This window comes from Podarcis melisellensis (genome assembly GCF_964234715.1).
Source record: "Podarcis melisellensis genome assembly, chromosome: 7".
Taxonomy (NCBI): Eukaryota; Metazoa; Chordata; class Lepidosauria; order Squamata; family Lacertidae; genus Podarcis; species Podarcis melisellensis.
This window is the reverse complement of record NC_138539.1, coordinates 76,058,067-76,080,702: the sequence shown is the minus strand read 5'-3', so window position 1 is coordinate 76,080,702 and position 22,636 is coordinate 76,058,067. Positions and strand designations below refer to the sequence as shown.

The 22,636-nt window shown below is 45.0% G+C and overlaps 1 protein-coding gene across 3 annotated transcripts; it reads right to left on the bottom strand.

Annotated features, from left to right (window-relative positions):
- Positions 1-3,102: 3,102 nt before the first annotated feature.
- ZNF622 (zinc finger protein 622) lies at positions 3,103-18,846 on the bottom strand. Of its 3 annotated transcripts, none has more exons than XM_081919121.1 (7): positions 18,598-18,846; positions 14,790-15,392; positions 12,825-13,082; positions 11,482-11,644; positions 10,467-10,579; positions 5,125-5,268; positions 3,103-3,417 (listed from the first exon to the last, which is right to left on the bottom strand). In XM_081919121.1, the coding sequence occupies exons 1-7, from the start codon at positions 18,635-18,637 to the stop codon at positions 3,290-3,292; spliced, it is 1,449 nt and encodes a 482-aa protein (XP_081775247.1). In that variant the 5' UTR covers positions 18,638-18,846; the 3' UTR covers positions 3,103-3,289. The 3 variants fall into 3 exon arrangements, with proteins under 3 accessions (XP_081775247.1, XP_081775249.1, XP_081775248.1); XM_081919123.1 differs by lacking the exon at positions 18,598-18,846 and adding an exon at positions 18,335-18,468; XM_081919122.1 differs by lacking the exon at positions 18,598-18,846 and adding an exon at positions 15,886-16,241.
- Positions 18,847-22,636: the final 3,790 nt, after the last annotated feature.

The following is a 22,636-nucleotide window of genomic DNA, read 5'->3' as shown; positions in this document are numbered from 1 at the left end:
TAAATAATATATTTAGACTATGCCCGCCAGATTCCATCTTTACATATGTTGTGGAAATATTCTAGCACGTTTTATGCACGTGTGACTATAGAAAGCCTTTTTATGATTAGTCTTGTTGGATTTTCACCTTTTTTCAATAGAGCCTGCCAAGGCTCCTGGAAGTCAGCGAGAAACAATCCTTGGAAACGTAAGCCGAGAGCAAGAACTGCCCAGCTCTAGCAAGAGGAATAAATTGCTGACTCACTGACAACACTCATTGTGTGAGCTGCTGTTATTACACACTGTTCTTTGTGGAGGGTAGAAACCTAGAAGCAAGGAGAGATAACCCAGCCAGTTTCCTTGTAGACAGGATTTTTAAGATCATGGGCTGAACAGCTCTTGAACATTGTTCAGCCCGTGATCTTAAAAATCCTGTCTACAAAAAAACTGGCTGGGTTATCTCTCCTTGCTTCTAGGTTTCTACCCTCCATTCTGCTGCAGAATAAAATAATTCAGTTTCCTAGATTTCCTAAATTCCTACTGCAAAAGGATATCTATTCAAAGTGTTGGTTTTTACTTACAAAGCCTTAAATGGCTCAGGACCACGATGTCTCTCCCCATATGAACCCATACAAACCCATCAATCACCACTCTGAGGTCCTTCTTTGTGTCCCTCTTCCACAAGAGATACACAGAGTGGCCTTTTCTGCAGTGGCTCCCTTTTTCTTTGGTATGCTCTTCCCAGGGAGGTTCATCTGGCACCTTCATTACACATTTTTAGACATCAAGCAAAAACCTTCCTCTAGGGTTGCCATATGTCCTCTTTTTCCAGGATACGTCGTCTTTTTAATGGGTATGTAAAATCAGAGCCGTCATAGTGATCCCTAGTTAAAACTACCATAATACAGTGGTACCTCGGGTTACAAACGCTTCAGGTTACATACGCTTCAGGTTACAAACTCCGCTAACCCAGAAATAGTGCTTCAGGTTAAGAAATTTGCTTCAGGATAAGAACAGAAATCGGGCTCCGGCGGCGTGGCAGCAGCAGGAAGTCCCATTAGCTAAAGTGGTGCTTCAGGTTAAGAACAGTTTCAGGTTAAGAACGGACCTCCGGAACAAATTAAGTACGTAACCTGAGGTACCACTGTAAAAGGTAAAGGTAAAGGGACCCCTGACCATTAGGTCCAATTGCGGACAGCTCTGGGGTTGCAGGGACTGAGCAACGGGAGCTCACCCCGTAGCGGGGATTCGAACCGCCGACCTTCTGCTCAGCAAACCCTAGGCTCTGTGGTTTAACCCACAGCGCCACCCGCATCCCTATCTAGTTAAAAGTAGAACTCAGCATATGTGTCTTCTTTCTTGCTCTTCAAAATATGGCAACCCTACTATAACCAGGCCTTTGACCTTTAACTATCTGTGGCATTTTCATTAAAGAACCACTGTGAAGAATTTCCACACAAGGTAGGGGAATTAGGAGGAATACGGTGAACTTGTATGTTAACATACAAACAACCTTCACCCTTAAGATGCTTTTCAAGACCTTCTCATTTCTGTTATTACAGATCTGGAAACAGGCGAGGAGGGGCAGAAACGAGTTGGCAGTGGATTATCTACTGACACTGTCTATTGAACTTATTTTACATAGGAAACTAGCTGTCTATGCTCTTGCAAGAATGGTGGGGCAGAGCTCCATTGCAAATGAATATGAAGACTAAAGCTCTCAGCCTAAGATGATGAAGCAGGCATTATAAGCTCAGAGGTCAGGCAGTTTTTTATGATACTGATTTGCATTCTCCTTGTTTTTATTCTCTTGAGATGCCCACTCGAGTGTGATGAATGTTAATTGTATGCACCGCGACGTTTCTGTGAGAAAGGCCACTTGTGATGGAGTCAGACTGGTTATCTCTTGAAAAATATCCCTTCAAGTGATGCTCAAAAGCACTGCAGTGAATTTGCTGAGCCTGGATAGCGCTAGAAGATTTACAAAGGGAGCCAGGTAAGTTTGCATATATCTAAAGGGTTCCTCCTACTTAACCGTATTCATGTTTTCTTAAAAGCCTGAATCTGTGCTCTCCTGCACCATGCTGGGGGAGGCTGATGTTGCATTTTGTCATATATTTACTGACCAAAAAACCCCACCAAAACAAAACTGGTAGAAGGAGGATTCAAGGCAGAGTTAGAAACCTGTGTCCCCCTGGTTTCAATTTAGGATGCAATTTAATTGAAGCATGTCACCAGTTCGTCTCCATGCCATCCACAAATATAAAAGCATCGCCACAGAAAAGCAATTTCCAGGTAACAGATTAATCACTGCTGAAAGTGGTCACTGCAACCTCCCACAATGCCGTCTTAAAACTGGTTAGGAAGTCACTAAGCCCCACTGGAATTTGTGGGATTTAATACAAAGTCAAGGATTTGGACTGAAGTGTTAAAGGCTCAGAATTTGGAGGCAAGGCTTCTGTGGAAATAACGGAAACTATTTGCCAGTTATAAAAGTCTCTCATCCCCACACTTCGGCAAGGCCTCTTTTGCTATGGCCTGTTTCCCTACTAGGGGCATCTACTTCTGGGTTAGCGGAGCTCGTTACCCGAAGCATTCGTAAGGAGGACAGTACGTAAGCCAAGGTTCCACTGTACAGCATTTTGGCCTGGGCATGGGTTAGAAAGCCCCTGGTTCTCATCTGCTGCAAAAACCTCTCAAGCAAACTCCTCTCTCTGAGCAGCTGCTCCCTGCAATATGTGGATAATACTGACCTCTCACCTGACAGCATTGTTCAAAGTGTTTGATGTTTCCTCAGCAAATCTTTCATGTGTCTGAAATGCAACTCAGCTGCGCGGCATAGATATCTGAGAGCCGATACAGTGGTACCTCTGGTTGTGAATGGGATCCGTTCCGGAGGCCCGTTCGCAACATGAAAAGAACGCAACCCGCAGTGGTGCGTCTGCGCATGCGCAGGTTGTGACTTGCCGCTTCTGCGCATGACGTCATTTCGCGCTTCTGTGCATGCACGAGTGGCGAAACCTGGAAGTAACCCTTTCTGATACTTCCGGGCTGCTGCAGGACGTAAACTGAAAGAACGTAACATGAGGTATGACTGTACTGCAAATAACCAGCAAAACATGCTTTCTTATGCATAGGCTTTATTGATTTGAAGTCTGACAGCCAGTTACACCGGGCTGAGATCTCCTTGGGAAACATGCTGAAATAGCAGCAGGCAGTACCACACTTCCCTGCGACTGGATCTTCCTTCCACAGTATTGCAGAAAGAACGAGGCAAGCTCAGGCTAGTCATGCTTATCGCTGGGCACTTTCAGAACCTGACTTGCGCGCGGAAGTGCATCTGCTTTGTAGCGTTATTCTGCATGCTGGTCTTCAACATCCACTTGGCCTTCATCCTCTGAAGGTACTGCATGTCACGCTCACGAGCCAGTGCTGCTCCTGAAGTTATGGAGAAAGAGCCAACATTCAAGGTAAACGTAAAGGACCCCTGGACAGTTAAGTCCAGTCAAAGGCGACTATGGGGTTGCGGCGCCCATCTTGCTTTCAGGCCGAAAAGTGGTCATGTGGCCAGCATGACCAAACCGCTTCTGGCAACACCATGACGGAAACCAGAGCGCACAGAAATGCCTTTTACCTTTCCGCCACAGCAGTACCCATTTATCTACTTGCACTGGCATGCTTTTGAAGTGCTAGGTTGGCAGGAGCTGGGACAGAGCAATGGGAGCTCACTCCATCATGGGGATTCGAACCGCCGACCTTCGGATCGGCAAGCCCAAGGGGCTCAGTGGTTTAGACCACAGTGCCACCCAACTCCCCCTTCCAACATTCAACACTTAACCTGAAGGCAACGTAACTTTTACGATGAACAGAAGCACCCAGTCCTACAAGGATGTCTGCACAGGTCTAGCGGCTTCCTACATAAAATGCCATTGATGTTGGGAGGTGTGTTAAATTTGGGCCCAGGAAGCATGCCTAAATTTGGCAACCAGTTAAATCTAGGCCAGCATTCTGTTTCTAAAAGAGGCTAGCCAGAAACCTCTAAAAATTCCCAAAGAATAGATACACACACACACACACACACACACACACACACACACACACACACACATACAGCTGGGCGCAGAGGGAAGTAACAGAATGCCTAGCCCAGGCATGTCCAAAGTCCGTTTCGGGGGCAGTCAATTTCCTGGGGTAAAACTTTAATCCTCAACAACTTTGGGGTAAAATTGTATGGCAGTTTATTCCCTGGGGTAAAATCCCCCCAAAAGCTCAACAACTTCAATCCTAAAATAAGTTCGATATCTTTGGTTGGCCCTCACACATGTTCACTTCATCGAATCTGGCCCTCTTTGAAAAAAGTTCTAAACAGATGCTACACACATGGAATTAAGAGACACCAGCTCTTTGAAAAGGTATACCAACTACCATATTTTTCGCTCCATAAGACGCACTTTCCCCCTCCTAAAAAGTAAGGGGAAATGTGTGTGCGTCTTATGGAGTGAATGCAGGGGGGAAGCAGGCAGGAAAAGCCCCTAAGAGCCGCACACAAGCTCCGCGCAGCTCTTGCGGGCTTTTCCCCAAGAGGGAGAAGGGACTGACACGGCCAGTCAGTCCCTTCTCCCTCTTTGTAGAAAAGCCCGCACGATCCATGCGCTCCTTAAAGGGTGCGCGGCTCCTGTGGGCTTTTGCAGGAGGTGGGGGTATTGCCATAGCTGCGCGCAGCCCCTCCAGCCGGGAGAGGCAGCACATGGCTATGGCTTCTTTAGCTGCGCGCAGCCCCTCCGGCCAGGAGAGGCTGTGCGCAGCTATGGCTTCTTTAGCAGCGTGCAACCTCTCCAGCTGGGACAGGCTGCGAGTGGCTATGGCAGAAGCCAAGACAGCGAGTGGGATGCTTCCCCCGGCAGCCCCAGAAGCTCTTTGGGGCTAGGGGGGGAAATAAGATTTTTTCCCTTGATTTCCCCCTCTAAAAACTGATGCACCTTATGGAGCAAAAAATACGGTAGTTCAGAATAAGAGAGAATAGCAGGCAGCTACCATAATTGGCTACTTCCAGGAAAATGTCCCTTCTTATGGCTGAAAGAGATGCCTCTCAAGGACAATGTCTAGTAACTGTATTGATATAACACACTAATGCTGTTTGCTTACCTGTGCTGCCTGTCCATCCCAGAGCTTTATATTGCTGCAATACTCTGCCCACAGCATGTTTATTTTTAGAAACAGCCACAGCTCTTGAAGAACCAAACCGCTGCTTATAGTATCTCATCAATGAACGGTGACCGATCCGGGCACCTTTGTAAGAAGGAAATGTGAATATTAAAGCAACAGAGCAGCTTTTAAAACAAAGGTAAACTGGAAAATGGGGATATCATTAGCTACACCGTGAAACTCAGAATCCCATAAGGAAGAGGGTCCCAATTGCGGGAACACGTAACCCACTCGGGGGATCCGTGAAACCATTTACATAACAAAAACTATCATAGAGATATCAATGTTTTCAAAAGTAGTGGGTCCATGGCTTGGCTTCTGAAAAACAGGGAGTCCATAGTACTTAGCTAACTGGGAACCACTGCCATAAGGGAGGGTAGACAATGCCATTTAGGGTAGAAGTAACTGTCAATAACACATTATGTAAAGAACATGTAGAGATTTACATCATACCTTTCCAGTTTGCAAGATCTGCAAGGGGCAGCATACTATACCAAACAAGACTAAACGATGTACAATGGTATCTCAGTTTTCGAACGTAATCCATTCCAGAAGACTGTTCTGAGTTCCAAAACATTTGAAAACTCAAAACAGAAGCCTCAAAACGGAAAACTCAATACGGAAGCCATGTGGCATGTTCAACTTCCGAGGCTTGTTCAAAAAGCGAAGCTTTTACTTCCGGGTTTGCGGTGTTCGAAAACTGAAACATCTGTCAACGGAGATGTTCAAAAACCAAGGTACCACTGTAGACTAAAATCCAGGTAAGAAGAACTCCACATGGGATACGGCAGATCCTGGTTGTTTATAATACTTACTTAGGCACAACGCAAACCTGAACATCTCTAGCACCAACAAACTATGGGTGTATAGAAAACACCCAATTCCACAGAAAGACCTATTTTTTACTTCCTTAAATCAGGGATTGGGCAGGGGTGGGGGTGGACCTGCAATCCAGCCACCAGCTGTTCAGCATGGAGAAGGTAAAACAGGTTTTTGATGATGTGTAAAGCATACAATTGCAGCTCCCTTCTCTGCAAACGGTTCTGCTGCGAGAATATCATGGTAGAGAGGGAAATGTCTGAGCAGAGAGAGACAGACTGTACTCCTTGCAAATATGCAAAAAGTTATCCATGTATTTTGTAGCTGCACGCCTGCATGAAAGTTTTAGTAGTAGTAGTAGTAGTAGTAGTAGTAATAATAATAATAATAATAATATATTTTTTATTATTTATACCCCACTCATCTGGCTGGGTTTCCCCAGACACTCTGTGCAGCTTACAGCACATAAACAATTGTAAAACATTTGACAGAGCTTGCAATTCTGCTTATAATCTGCATTCTTCTGCGGGACTTGCAAAGTCTTTTGCTATCTGCATAGGCAGGACAGATTTTTAGAAAAAAAAGTCCCAACACCCTTTAACACAGTTTGGAAAAAAACTATCCACAGAGAAAATGGACAGTGAAGCTCAAGTGCAGTTACTAAGAATTAAATATATGCCTCTATTTCCAGGGGAAACAGCTGTGTGTGTGTTTAATGATTTCGTGTGGCCTCACCCACTATTGGAATGCAGCCCCCGACAGATTTCCACTGGGATAATATGACCCCCTTGTCCCCAAAACAGTTCCCAACCATGCTAAGAATGTGGTTCTCACTTCATTCTGAGAACTTCAGCATTTCATCCCATTGCAGTGAGTTGCAATGGCTCTTCAGAACTTCACTAAAGATTTCACACATTTGGGGGTGGGGAGTTGAACACCCCTTTCTTTACGTACTGCCATAGCAGACTACATGCAACAAATAGGGAAAATGGCTAATCAAGACTCTCTCCCTGTTCAGTTTTGGTTAAGCGATGCTCTATCAGGGTGGATAAAAATCAATGACTTAAAAAATAATAATCAAAAAAATTGCGTGCCTCTCTTCAAAAGAGGGCAGGTTGCTATATTGTAATACAGTGGTACCTCGGGTTAAGTACTTAATTCGTTCCGGAGGTCCGTACTTAACCTGAAGCACCACTTTAGCTAATGGGGCGATCTGCTGTCGCTGCACCGCCGCTGCACGATTTCTGTTCTTATCCTGAAGCAAAGTTCTTAACCTGAAGCACTATTTCTGGCTTAGTGGAGTGTGTAACCTGAAGCGTAGGTAACCCAAGGTACCACTGTACTGTCCTCATGACAAACTGGATGTGTTCCCTACATGCACACTGCAACCCAAGTCTGATATACTGGAATAGAAACTATCGTATTCCACACCCTTGTGAATGTGTTGACCACTTCAAACAACGTTTGTCATGGGAACAATCTCTAGTAAACAAGCAGAGTCCAGGAACCGGAATGCTAGAATCCTGAAAGTGCCATCTAGTGGCTTACATGTTTAAATATTTGCATCAACAGTTTAAATTTGGAGTCAGCAAAGTTTTTCAGCAGGGGGCCAGTACACTGTCCCTCAGACCTTGTGGGGGGCCAGTCTATATTTTGAAAAAAAATAATCAATGAATTCCTATGCCCCACAAATAACCCAGAGATGCATTTTAAATAAAAGGACACATTCTACTCATGTAAAAACACGCTGATTCCTGGACCATCCGCGGGCCAGATTGAGAAGGCGACTGGGCTGCATCTGGCTCACAGGCCTTAGGTTGCTTACCCATGGTTTAAAAGCTTGAGGGTCAGATTTTCTACACTGCACACCTCTATTTTCAGGAATAAATCACGAGCTGAGCTAGACATCACTTATACAAAAGTGTGTTGATAATAAACATACAAATCACACAGTGTTCTCTTTAAGCACTGCCCTCAGTATGTGATGACGCTGCACTATAATGTGCTAGAAATCACTGAAAAGGCTCTGAAAGAGAGCATTTCATTTCATTTGCAGCCCACCTTTATCATATGTTACCACCGATTTTCTTTTCTTCTCTTTTTATAAAAAAGAACTTTCCTGTCCCCAAAAGGATTTTTAATCAGGCAAAGAAAACTCTAACGGGCAGAATCCTGAGACCTCACACACCACTTGGCTGATTTAAATCAAATTCTTTGTTTTGCTCTCCCATTTAAAGCACATACTTCCTTTAGAGTGGCATAAATGTGGATCTCAAGGCTAGACCTGCCGGGGTCACAGCAGAACTGTGTTGTCATACGCCTGCAGACCTCTCCTGTGAGATTTTTAAAGCCGGGGAGCGATTTCCCCATTTCTCAGACAGCACAATATTAAAGACACACGTACTAAAATGACCAGCAAGCTTAAGGGGTGTGCCGTGAAATTTTGCAAAGTGATTGCTGCTGCATGTCAACCAAATGGGAAGGTTAGCACTGTCCCCATGTATCAGCTGCATTGAAAGTAATGGAAGAAACCGTTTATTCATGATTAGTACAATTACATCCCACTTTTATTTCAACATGGAACTTAAGGCAGCCAAGTTAAGGCTCCCCAAGGCTGCTGTATAGCTTGTGCCTTCAGACCTTGACTGGAACATTGCACATTAAGTCTACAATGTTCAGTGTGCTCACTATGAATGCTGCCACACTGAAGTCAACACAACTTTCTTCTGAGTATGCCTTATAAGATCGGAGTGCAAGAGCACGGGCAGAGATGCAATAACGTGGCACACACTGGGCTGAGGTCTTTTTTCTTTAAGACTCTTCTCTTAGGGATGGAGAAGATAGGTAAAGGTAAAGGGACCCCTGACCATTAGGTCCAGTCGTGGACGACTCTGGGGTTGCGGCGCTCATCTAGCTTTATTGGCCGAGGGAGCCAGCGTACAGCTTCCGGATCATGTGGCCCGCATGACTAAGCCGCTTCTGGTGAACCAGAGCAGCTCCTGGAAACGCCGTTTACCTTCCCGCTGGAGCGGTACCTATTTATCTACTTGCACTTTGACGTGCTTTCGAACTGCTAGGTTGGCAAGAGCAGGGACCAAGCAACGGGAGTTCACTCCGTCACGGGGATTCGAACCGCTGACCTTCTGATCGGCAAGTCCGAGGCTCTGTGGTTTAAACCACAGCGCCACCTGTGTCCCTATGGAGAAGATACAAGGGCCCTTAACAGCCCTGCCCCACAAAGTTCTTGTTGACTAATTCCACTGCAACAGACTCGACATCTCCACGCACATCAACACAATCATCAGTGGATCAACAACTGATGGGGCAAGGAACTCGCTTCAGGGGGTCAAAATCTGCCAACGGATGCTGGTTCCTGGACAGAGGCATGCTCACACCGCAGTCATAGCATTAATACAAAAGCTGGGTGTCCACCAGTATGCAGATGATACCCAGCTCTACCTCTCCTTCAGGTCAGAACCAGTGAGGGCAGTGAAGGTCCTGTGTGAGTATCTGGAGGCGGTTCGCAGGTGGATGGCGTCTAACAGACTGAGTTTGAATCCTGACAAGACAGGAGTACTGTTTTTTGGGGACAGGGGGCAGGTGGGTGTGGGGGACTCCCTGGTCCTGAACGGGGTAACCGTGCCCCTTAAAGGCCAGGTGCGCAGCCTGGGAGTCATTTTGGACTCACAGCTGTCCATGGAGGTGCAGGTTAATTCTGTGTCCAGGGCAGCTGTCTACCAGCTCCATCTGGTCCGCAGGCTGAGACCCTACCTGCCCGTGGACTGTCTCGCCAGAGTGGTGCATGCCCTGGTTCTCTCCTGCTTGGACTACTGCAATGCACTCTGTGTGGGGTTACCTTTGAAGGTGACCTGGAAACTACAACTAAACCAGAATGCGGCAGCCAGACTGGTGACTTCTGAGCACCATTCAAAGTGTTGGTGCTGACCTTTAATGGCCTCAGCGCAGCATACCTGAAAGAGTGTCTCCACCCCCATTGTTCAGCCCAGACACTGAGATCCTCCTCATAAGGTTTTCTGCTGGTTCCCTCACTATGAGAAGCGAAGTTATAGAGAAACAGGCAGAGGGCCTTCTTGGTAGTGGCACCCGCCCTGTGGAACACCCTCCCTTCAGATGTCCAGGAGATAAAAAAAATTACACAACTTTTAGAAGACATCTGAAGGCAGCCCTGTATTGGGAGGTTTTTAATGATGTTTTATGTTTTTGGATATGCTGTAAGCCGCCCAGAGTAGCTGGGAAAACCCAGCCAGATGGTTGGGGTATAAATAAATAAAAAATCATATTATTATTAAATATTCTGGGGAAAGGCAGGGACTGCTCACCTTCAAGGCAAGTCATTTGGAAGGCAACTGTGTGAACCACCCACACTGACTTGCACTAATTGTTAATGAATCTGTAAAGTGAGCACTTGGGATGATCCTGGCATATTTCAATAATACACTTACCTGAAGGTAAAATCAGCTCCATTGAATCATCATCATAATCCAAATTCTTCTCCGGTGGCAGTTCTTCAGACATCTCTGCATCATCTCCTTCCTGATAGTCAGGATAAGTGCTCCTATGAAAGAGAAATAGCAAGATCCTGCGTTATTTCCCTCAGTAAGGACTGCATGCTTAGCAGCTCAATCTCAAGACCAGCTACCAACCAGTGATGTACACAGGTTACCCGTTAAAACCTCTAGGGAGGAGGTGAAAGTCTCTTTTGAGTAATATGCCACAAACAGCTACATGTTCTCCAGAACTGTGACAGCAAAGCCACTGCAAGTTTCTGGAACAGCGTTCCAATGAGACTTGGCTTCTGAAATCTCTCAACACACTCAAAGCTGATCTTCTCATCCACAACTGTCATGTAGTATAACTGTACCAGGACCAGGAACACAGAAAGGCGCCAAACACAGGAAAATCAGGAAACATGGAGGTTTTAGATGAGAGCTAGAGGACCACATATCTCAATGCTCCCCTTTGAAAAAATTTAAAAGGAATAGAACTCCTGTACTTATACTAGGGAGTAAGGTTCTAGCATAGCTTTCACTGTGATGCACTAGTTTTCTACTAGTAGGTCCAGTCCTGACCGATTCTGGGGTTGCGGCGCTCATCTCACTTTACTGGCCAGGGAGCCGGCGAACAGCTTCCGGGTCATGTGGCCAGCATGACTAAGCCGCTTCTGGCGAACCAGAGCAATGCACGGAAATACCGTTTACCTTCCCGCCGGAGTGGTACCTATTTATCTACTTGCACTTTGACGTGCTTTCGAACTGCTAGGTTGGCAGGAGCAGGGACCGAGCAATGGAAGTTCACCCGGTGGCGGGGATTCGAACCACCAACCTTCTGATCGGCAAGTCCTAGGCTCTGTGGTTTAACCCACAGCGCCACCCGCGTCCTAGCACAATACTAGACCAATGCCAAAACTGAAACGTTTCATTTGCTGTGTGTCTAAATTTGGCCGCTGCCGTTTCCCACCTGAAGTCATAGAAGTCTGCAAACTCCAGAGCAGCATCGCCTTCCGTGAAGAGCTTGCAGTGGCTTTTGTCGTTCATATGGGCCTGCACAGCTTCCGTTGTGTAGAAGGATTTCCCCTTCTCATTGCACCACAGGCAGATCTTCCCAATGCCAACCTTCTCTCCTGTAGATTGCGAGGAGAAAGATACACACACTGTACTCTCCCATCTTATACTAACGCAACGTATTTGGTGGTTTCACAGCATTCCACAGCCCAAATGTTGTTCTACTGTACATCAGGGATGGGAAACCTTGCTGAACTCCCAAATCCAATTAACCCCGTGGAAGTTTTAAGTCTAGCAACATCCGGAAGACCACACCCCTGCTTCACATTATACAGTAAATACAAAAACGTTCACAAATAAAATAGTATAGAGGTAGGGTAAAGGACCCCTGGACGGTCAAGTCCAGTCAAAGGCGACTATGGGTGTGCGGCACTCATGACTGCATGAAATTTATTACAGTCCCAAACCAAATTCACATACTGTACTAAGTGAACATAAAACACAATAGAATTACGTTTGACAATAGAATTAAGCCTGTACAGTAGAATTAAGTTTGTTACAATAGGACTAAGTTTGCGGCACTCATCTCGCTTTCAGGCCGAGGGAGCCGGCGTTTCTCCACAGACAGCTTTCCAGGTCATGTGGCTGGCATGACTAAACCGCTTCTGGTGCAACGGGACACCATGATGGAAACCACAGCGCACAGAAACACCGTTTACCTTCCCGCCACAGCAGCAACTATTTATCTACTGGCGTGCTTTTGAACTGCTAGGTTGGCAGGAGCTGGGACAGAGCAACAGGAGCTCACCCCGTTGCTGGAATTTGAACTGTCAATCTTCTGATTGGCAAGCCCCAGGGGCTCAGTGATTTCGATCACAGCGCTACCCGCGTCCCCCACAAATATAATAGCCTTGTAGCAGTTCACCTCACAGTAATATCATAATTATCTGTCTATGTATTTCTAATAGTATAACCAAATCAGTAATTTTTGATATAACTCTAAAAACTACTCTGAAAATTTATTATTCAAAAAATGAAACCTTCATCTGGTTGTAAATATTAAGATTATACCAACAAGATGGAGTCTTTCTGTAAAAAAATTAATGATTTAAATGAAGTCTTACTGACTAGTGATTTAAATCGTGATTTAAATCAATTTGATTTAAATCAAATCCACCCTGCTTCAAATGATATGTATTTTACTCTGAGGAACAACACTGAGATGAATGCCACAGGATGCCCTCTTAAAATCAACAAGAGAGCTTTAGATAGTTGAGGCTGGCATGTCTTAAGACTTACCCAAGTACTTAATCAGACCTCTGATATCCACAAGATATTCTATATCTGGAATAAAGAAACTGTGAACTTTTGTCATGTGGGACACATTCTTCATGAGGCAGCTTGAATGGTGGGAACAGAATAAGCAGTCGGTTACTGGGATCGCGTCTGAGCTAGGGTGATCCTTCCCAGACGCACTCTCTTCGGCCTCATCCGGGATCCCTTCCATCGGTCCTTCTTCGACCTCCAGATCTTCATCTGAGTCTACATCCTCCCAACCTTTCAAACCAAGCGAAAGCGAAAGCTTAGGAGGAATCTTTTCATGCTGACCAAAAGATGCAGGTTAACCATTCAATACAAGCGGCAGGCTAGTGATTCATAATTATGAATGGTCTACCACCCCCTTGATTGCTCCCAAAATCATTTGGGCTGCTTGAGCGTTCAAGGCGAACACTAAAAAAACTCCCTAAGAACACTGTGCTGTCTTCTTTTTAGTGCCTGATTAAAAAAAAAAATGGTTAGGCTTTAACTTTGTATCAATTTGGTGACAGTTGGTTAATTTTTTGGGAAAATCAATAATAAGAATAACAATAATTTCCCCAGCCACTATGGGCGGCCCCCAACAGAACATTAAAAACACGCTAAAACATCAAACATTAAAAACTTCCCTAAAGAGGGCTGCCTTCAGGTGACTTCTAAAAGTCAGATAGTTGTTTATTTCCTTGACATCTGATGGGAGGGCGTTCCACAGGGTGAGTGCCACTACCAAGAAGGCCCTCTGCCTGATTCCCTGTAACCTCACTTCTTGTAGTGAGGGAACCAGTAGAAGACCCACAGAGCGGGACCCCAGTGTCTGGGCTGAACGATGGGAATGACGCTCTTTCAGGCATACTGGGCAGAGGCCGTATAATTAGCAAAAAACCCCCACATTTTTCTTTAGGCAAGTCTGTTGAGACGAAGTTACATATGTTTTACCTCCTTTGAGCTACTATGAATTCTAACAATCCTTCGGAATGTTTTTCTATACATGTATTTTAACCATTGTTATCAATAATTTTATTGCTCTATATTTTTCTAACCAGCTTAGGGGTTTTCTTACAATCAAGTGGTATAAATTTTTTGTTAAATCAATTTTTTAAAAAATATTCAAGCAGCCCAAATTCTCCCTATCTCCTCTATATTTTCAGCCTAGATATAAACTGCTTATTTGAACTAGCTGCTGTACAAAGCCTATTAATGGGACTTTCTAATAAACCAGGGGTCAGACAGCACAAACACATGTTGTTGTTGACCACCTCCCATCAGCCTCAGCCAACATGGCCAGGAATGATGGGAACTGTAGTCCAGAAGATCTCCCAGTACGTTTCCGAGCACAATTCAAAGTGTTGGTGGTGACCTTTAAAGTCCTAAACGGCCTCGGTCCAGAATACCTGAAGAAGCGTCTCCACCCCCATCTCATACCTGAAGGAGCGTCTCCACCCCCAGCTCATACCAAGAACTAACTTAGTTGGTCTTTAAGGTGCTACTGGAAGGAATTTTTTTGTTTTGACTATGGCAGACCAACACGGCTACCTATCTGTAACTCCACCCCCATCGTTCAGCCCAGACACTGAGATCCAGCGCCGAGGGCCTTCTGGCGGTTCCCTCATTGCGAGAAGTGAGGTTACAGGGAACCAGGCAGAGGGCCTTCTCGGTAGTGGCACCCACCGTGTGGAACACCCTTCAGATGTGAAGGAAATAAGCAGCTATACTATCTTTAAAAGACATCTGAAGGCAGCCCTGTTCAGGGAAGTTTTTAATATTTAACGCTGTATTGTTTTTAACACTTGATTGGGAGCCGCCCAGAGTGGCTGGGGAAACTCAGCCAGATGGGTGGGGTATAAATAATAAATGATTATTATTATTATATGGATGGCTTTTCCTGTGCTAAAACATCCAAACTCCCCAAAAGACTGCTGCCAGAATAAACTGCCCTTGTCCCGCTACCTTCTTCCATATCGTCGGCCTCCTCTTCTTCCTCCGATTGTTCTCTTGCCAGCTTCTTGGCCTGTTCCTCAAACCACTGCAGCCGGGGAGCTTTTTCTGCACGCTCTCTGCTACTTTCCGCAGCAACCGAAGACCCAGCAGCACCGCCAGGCAAGAAGGGAGCCTTCTTTGGAGACAAGGAGGGCTGGGCTCTGATGGCTTGCTGGATGGCGGCATTCATGGCATCTTTGTCGACGTTCTCTTGAGCGAGGCCTTTCTCCAAGTTCTTCTCGTTCAGGAGTTCGACCTTCTTGCTGACCGCTTGGACGGCTTTCTTCTCGAGCTCCAGGTGCTTCTTGGACTTCAGGTGGTTCTCGTAAGCGTTGAAGTTGGAGAACCTTTTGCTGCAAGCCGTGCAGTAGGTAGCAGTCGCCTTGTTCTGCTCCTCCAGCCCGGCTCTCTGCGCCAGAACCCTCTCCTGGAAGTTCTCAGCAGTGACAGGCGGCATCTCGGCGACTTTCCGTTTCAGGTTGTACCTGTGCCAGTCGGTCTTGTAGTGGGCACGCTGGACATCAGCATCCTTAAAAGCCACGCGGCAAGTGATGCAAGTGTACGACGCCACGGCTGGAGAGGAAGGAGAACACACAAACAGGTTAGCCAAGACAAGCAGACGCCTGAAATTCAGCTTAAGACAACTGTCTTAGGCATGCCTTATACAGTGGTACCTCAGGTTAAGTACTTAATTCGTTCCAGAGGTCCTTACGTAACCTGAAACTGTTCTTAACCTGAAGACCACTTTAGCTAATGGGGCCTCCCACTGCTACCGCGCCACCAGAGCCCAATTTCTGTTCTCATCCTGAAGCAAAGTTCTTAGCCTGAAGCACTATTTATGGGTTAGCGGAGTCTGTAACCTGAAGCGTATGTAACCTGAGGTACCACCGTATTGTATTAACAGGAATAAAACAGGCAACCTGGGAGAGATGGAATTTTACACATCCCATGGATCTAAAAACAGAGGTTAATGAAACATGTGGCACAATTCAAACAAACACTTTGAAGTCCCATTGGTTTTTCCAACAAACAAAATCAGCATCTGGCACACCGGCTGAGACCCTACCTGCCCACAGATTGCCTTGCCAGAATGGTGCACACTCTGGTTATCTCCTGCCTGGACTACTGCAATGTGTGTGGGGCTACCTTTGAAATTGATCCGGAAGCTACAATTCATCCAGAATGCGGTAGCTAGACTGCAGACTGGGAGTGGCTGCCGGCACCATATAACACCGGTCTTGAAAGACCTACATTGGCTCCTGTGACGTTAACATATATGAGAGAGTGCTGGAGGGGAAATAGTTAAATAGGTTGCGCAGACAGGACCCAGGGGGGTGGAGTCAGTGAGTCTATAAAGCTAGTTCTGGGAGGAGTTCGTTGGGAGTTGTGGGTGGGTAGTTGGTTGGATTTCATGGGTTGGCTGGTTGGGAAAGGCAGTTGGTAATAGAGAGACAGTTAGGGCAGTTGGTCCTTGAGCGTGGGGGAAGGTAGCAGAGATAGAGAGAAGAACGTAAGACTAAGAAAGTAAAGAGGAACAGCGTTTGGTATGCTGTAAAAGTTTTGCTTTACGTCTGAAATAAAATACACTCTTCTTTATTAATTAAAAAGCTGACTGAGACTGAAGTGATTTTACCAGGGAGGACCTGGTTGGTGGATTAGTGGGGTATGGGTCAATAGTCTGTGAGACGACCGGGGGCTCCGTACAAACGCCACAGCTCCCAGTACATTTCCGAGCAAAATTCAGAATGTTGGTGCTGACATTTAAAGCCCCAAACGGCCTTGGCCCAGTTTACCTGAAGGAGCTTCTCCACCCCCATTGTTCAGCCTGGACACTGAGATCCAGCTGCGAGGGCCTTCTGGAGGTTCCCTCACTGCTGAGAAGCGAAGTTACAGGGAACCAGGCAGAGGGTCTTCCTGGTAGTGGCACCCACCCTGTGGAACACCCTCCCATCAGATGTCAAGGAAGACATCTGAAGGCAGCCCTCTTTAGGGAAGTTTTTAATGTCTGATGTTTTATTGCTTTGTTGTTGTTGTTGTTGTTGTTATTCTGTTGGGAGCTGCCCAGAGTGGCTGGGGAAACCCAGCCAGATGGGCGAGGTATAAATAATAAATTATAATATTATTATTATGCCTTATATTAACAGGAAAAAACAGGCAACCTGGGAGGGCAGGAATTTTACATAGCTCGTGGATCTAAAAATACAGCTTAATTATATATGCAGCACAATCCAAACAAAGTCCTATTGATTTCCCCAACAGACAAAATCAGCACAATATTGTTGGCATCTGTCTGTCTGTCTCAAGAGGCAAAGAGATGAAGTAAAACCACCAAAATGACTTCCCAGGAGCGCAAGCCTGGGCAGTGTGTATGGAGGTCCTTGGCCGCCCAGACAACAAGGCCCCCCTCTTGGCCTCACTGATGTGGTCCAAAGGAAAGCAGAGCAATATGTTTGGCATCAGCTTGGCTGCAGGAGTTGCCAGAGGGGGGCATAGAAGGTACCATCCAACCATCTTAGGGAATCCACTCTGGATTTGTTTTGTGTTCTCCGAAAAGGCCGTGGAGGTTTGGGATAAGTGTTTTCCTTCTCCTAGCTTTTCCAGCTGCACTGGCTCCTGGTGGAGTACAGGGTCAGATTTAAGGTGCTGCTTTTGACCTTTAAAGCCCTTCACGGCCTAGGACCCTCATACCTACGGGACCGCCTCTCCCGGTATGCCCCACGGAGAGCCCCAAGGTCCATAAATAGCAACACCCTAGAGGTCCCGGGCCCTAAGGAAGTTAGATTAGCTTCAACCAGAGCCAGGGCCTTTTCAACACTGGCCCCGGCCTGGTGGAATGCTCTGTCTCATGAGACCAGGGCCCTGCAGGATCTGATTTCTTTCCGCAGGGCCTGTAAGACAGAATTGTTCTGCCTGGCCTTTGGCTTGGAGCCAATTTGATTCCCTCCCCCTCTTTCTTTTTTCTTTTTCTTTTCTCCTCCTGTGATGAGGCTGCATTTTAATATTTTAATGTTTCAATATTTAAATTGTTGTATTTTAATCTTGTTTTTAAGTTGTATTCATTCAACTTGTTTTTATTATTGCTTGTTAGCTGCCCTGAGGAGCTGCCTTGGCTGGGGAGGGCGGGGTATAAAAATTATTATTATTATTAGATGGTCTGTCTTTCCAGGTTGATGAGCTCCATCTGCCCCTACAGCACAATATGCTAACAACGTAACACTAAGGTACATATTGGCACAGTAAATCCCAATTAGTATTTTCCACAGAACCAGTAAGAGAAGGAAATATACTAGTTGGTAGTGCCTGTTCATATTCCAAAAATGAGGGGTGCTAAAAAGTTACAACATGACTAGGGAATTCAAAAGGTCCTTGGGTTAAATTAATGTAACTTAAGTTTTTGCTGGTAAATAAAATGTGTGCAATAGTGGATACAAATCCTTAAAAATGATTGCCAAGTACTTGCAGTTATATTATTTATTATATATTTTTATTTATATATTGTACATATTTTCTATTACCTGACACTTTCAGAAGACAAAATTAAAATTCTCTGGCATTCCGAGAGCAGTTAATTTGCTTCTAAATTAAATGTACCCTTACCAAGCCAAATGCTGTCCAGTCACAAAAATAACAGGTTTCAATTCCTCATGCCCCAAAACATGTTTTTCAGACCCCCTCACTGAATAAATAGGCAAACATTAAATTTCAGCTCCTAAACTGACACGCCCTAAGTGAACGGGACACCTGGCTCCATCGTCACAGAGACTTTGCACCATCCTACCTGACGTCGCCGGGCAGTCGGGCGACTCGCTGCTGCTCATAATCCAGCGGCTGGAAAGGCCGCGTCGGAAGCGAAAGTAGTTGTTTTTATTAGAAGAGAAAAAAAAATATCAGCGACTCGAATCCTGAACGACGACACGGAACGCTGGCGAAAGAAGGCAGCGCGATGGAACGTTGAGCGTGGGAAAGAGAACGTTGAGCGTGGGAAAGAGAACGTTGAGCGTGGGAAAGAGAACGTTGGAGCGGCGAAGATTCCACCGAACTTTGATCACTGTCGGCTCCAAAGACGCAACGCTTCCCTTGCCTTTTCCCGGCCTCGCAGCCACGCTTCAACGTCGAAGCTTTTCCTTCTCGCTCGCAGGAAGCGGAAGAAGGCTTTGACGGCTGTTTCCCGCTTCCTCCTCCTCCTCTCGCGCGCCCTCTGCGCGCACGGAGGGTTACATGCTGCGCCGCGTTATTCTCCCCATTTTTCCAGCGGCGCAAAGAGGGGCAACCGACCCTTTTGCGTGCCCCACAAGGCAGAGGCTGGAAAGGAGGAGGGAGGGCCCCAGCTTGGACGCCCCCAGCCCATGGTTGGTGCCACCCGCTTTTACGCGCGAGAGCCACGGAAGGCAGCGTCTGGTTCTCCGGATTCTTCTCAGTTGCCGTCGGTATCTACCCCGGGCGCTGCGCGATGCTTGGTGCTTGCTCGGGAGAAAACACAAGCATCCACTTCTGCTCCGTCCGCTCTCTGCCCTCTCTCCAACTCTGCGCTAACCCTGGCGCCTTCCAGGCGTTGTTGGACAGCAGCTTTCATCAGCTCCAGCCAGGGATGATGATGATAATTTATTATTTATACCCAGGACAACTGGCTGCGTTTCCCCAGCCACTCTGGGCGGCTCCCAATCAAGTGTTTAAAAAAGTACAGCATTAAATATTAAAAACATCCCTAAACAGGGCTGCCTTCAGATGTCTTTTAAAGATAAGATAGCTGCTTATTTCCTTCACATCTGAAGGGTGTTCCACAGGGCGGGCGCCACTACCAAGAAGGCCCTCTGCCTGGTTCCCTGTAACCTCACTTCTCCTAATAAGGGAACCGCCAGAAGGCCCTCGGTGCTGGATCTCAGTGTCCTGACTCTCCTCCTTAGCATTAAGATAAATTCAACAGTGTAAGTTTTGATGGATGTAATAATGGAATACTGAATGGTTTAGTTACAATATGCAGGGATTTATGTTATGCAAAATGAACCATGGAAAGAGTAGAAGAGAAGTCACTGACATTTTAAGGTTGTTTAAATGAATAGTCTAAATTGTAAAACAAAATTTAATTAATTTTTTTTAAATAATTAAATTTATAGCCCATAAATCCAATGGAATTAGATGGTGGAAAGCATGGGAGAGGATAGAGAGGATTTTGTTAGTTGCAGATGCTAAATTTTGTCTAATGTGTTGACATGACTCAACACTAGTATTATCAGAGGTTATAAACTAGTGTGATGCAAAAGGGCTAATACCAAATATGCTGACGTAAATAGCTGCACACACAAACTTAAGCTTTAAATGTTGTTGACATACCACCACAGCTATCACTTTACATTAACTGGAGGGCATCGTCCATCATCACATGTATGCACAAAACAACCAACTTGAAGGACTTCTGTAGTAGTCAAACACTAACCTCAAATCAGTTCAATTATAACTTCAGAGGATATTTGGCCAGGTATTATTAGATGTTGTACACCCCCTTCCCTTTTTACTGAAGGAGAAGTGCAAAAAGCTTTGTGCAGGAGGCATAAAAATAGGTTAAAAAGTTACAAGGAGGCATCCAACCACCATCTTTAGCCTTTTCACTTGTGGAAACCAATCCCAACCTGTGCTTTTATCTTAATGCAGACCCTACAAAGCTAAAGAATTTAAGCCCATTTCAAAGCAACTCCCACTGATTTCAATGGAATTAACATTCAAGTATGCATCTTCAAAAGGAAGTTTCACAACATCCGAAGTATTTTTAGTAGTTCATTGTTTTATCCATTCTGCTTTGAGGGTCTAAGGGGTAGTTCTCACATTGAAATTTTAAATACTGAAAACACCCCTGGGTCTGAACCGGAAATTGTAATATAATATCAGTTTGCAAGAGAGAAGTTACTGTAGTGAAGATCATACAGAGGTCCTCATAATTATGTGCTTATCAGGAGCAGACAAATGGGAAAATAATTTCTTCTCTCTCAAGGGTAACAGGAAATGAGGCCTCATGAAGTACCAGTGTAAGTGGTAGTTTTTTGTTTATTGCTAAATGCAGAACAGAAAAGTGTAAGGGAAATCCTTGCGGGCCAGAGGTACCAACAATTCATTGTACAGTGGTACCTCGGGTTACACACACTTCGGATTAAAGACTTCAATAACCCAGAATTAGTACCTTGGGTTAAGAACTTTACTTCAGGATGAGAACAGAAATTACATGGTGGCAGCAGGAGGCCCCATTGGCTAAAGTGGTACCTCAGGTTAAGAACTGTATTAGAGCCAACTTCCCTTCTTTAAACAAAAGGAACCACGGACAATTTCTTATATGGTAATACAGCTGTGTCTGCATTTGTAAATAACTAGGATGTTTGTGGAACACGTCAGATTTTTTAAAAAATGTTTTTCCGCAGGTTAAGTAGTCGAGGGCTGATTTCTTGGCCTATGATAAAAAGTCTACTGGTTCCACTGCCAAACCTTTCAGGGGGGAATTTGCAACAGTTAAGCACCATTTTTGAGTGAATTGTATAACGTCAGATTTTTGCTGAAATTAGGGATTTTTTCAGAAAAATGTTTTTCCTCTGGTTAAGTAGTCGAGGGTTGATTTCTTGGCCTATGATAAAAACTCTTCTGTTTCTACTGCCAAACCTTTCAGGGGAGAATTTGCAACCGTTTATAACCATTTTTGAGTGAATTGGATAACATCAGATTTTTGCTGAAATTCTTACCTTGTGGGTTAGGGCTTTTCTTGCAAAAAATGTGGGTTAAGAAACTGAGGGATGATTTTTTTTGTCTATGATAAAATATTCTGTTTGTCCTGCCAAACCTTGCAGGGGAGAATTTGCTACAGTTTGGCACAATTTTTTTAATGAATTGGACAACATAAGATTTTTGGTTAAATTGTGACCTCAACGGGTTTGGGATTTTTTTGAAAAAATATTTTTTTTGCATTTTAAGTCACTGAGGGCTGATTTTTTTGGTACATGGTAAAATATTCTGTTTGCACTGCCGAGCCTTGCAAGGGAGAATTTGCTAGAGTTTGGCACCATTTTTGAATGAATTGGATAATGTCAGATTTTTCGTGAAATTGTGACCCCGTGGGTTAGGGATCCCATCAGTGTTTTATGGATCATTCTGCAATTTGTAAAGCATAGTGATGGTTTTTACTTAGAATGTCCTGGAGCACATTTAAGGAAATGTAAGGCTTCTTCTGATACCATTTGTATTGTTTTGGAGTACAGAAAGCTAATATGAGGACTACACTAGCAGGATTGGAAATCTATGTTAGCCCATATCCATGATAGACCTCTAGAAATCAAATGTTTACTCATGCCTTTGATGAACTGATATTTAAAGTTGAGTGCTGGCTCCTAAGAATTTGAAATATTTTTTCTCACCTTCAAGGATGAGCTTAGAGAAGCTATTACATTACTAAGTGGGAATCAATTCCTATGTCAACAAAGGCAGCCAAAATCCAAGGAGCAGCGTACAAGTCATTTCCCATGCTGCAGGGGGCATTAGACTCATTGCTCAAACTGCAGCTTGTGCCACATTGTAAACTTGTTTTTGAAATGTGCGTTTGTAATGTAGTTTGGGCTTTGTTAAACAAGAGTCTGCAGTTCAAAGGCGGCAGGGGAGAACAAATCCTATTGGCCATACCCACTCAAAGCCCTTTGGTGTACCATAAATAGATCTTCCAGCCTCTGTTCAGAATATTCAAAAGAGAATGCAAAGGCCCCTAGGTAGTTAATCACAACATCTCTTTTCTGTGTAAGATGCTGAAGGTGGAAGAAGTAAGAAATCAGTGCAGCTACACAAACAAA

What these genes read in the sequence shown, in the direction of transcription:
- ZNF622 (XM_081919121.1), bottom strand. Translation starts at nt 18,637, where the DNA reads ATGAGCAGCAGCGAGTCGCCCGACTGCCCGGCGACGTCAG. An exon ending in GGCCGACGATATGGAAGAAG is followed by an intron (nt 13,083 to 14,789) that starts GTAGCGGGACAA and finishes TTGGTTTGAAAG; the next exon opens with GTTGGGAGGATGTAGACTCA. An exon ending in GCAGACTTCTATGACTTCAG is followed by an intron (nt 10,580 to 11,481) that starts GTGGGAAACGGC and finishes TCTCTTTCATAG; the next exon opens with GAGCACTTATCCTGACTATC.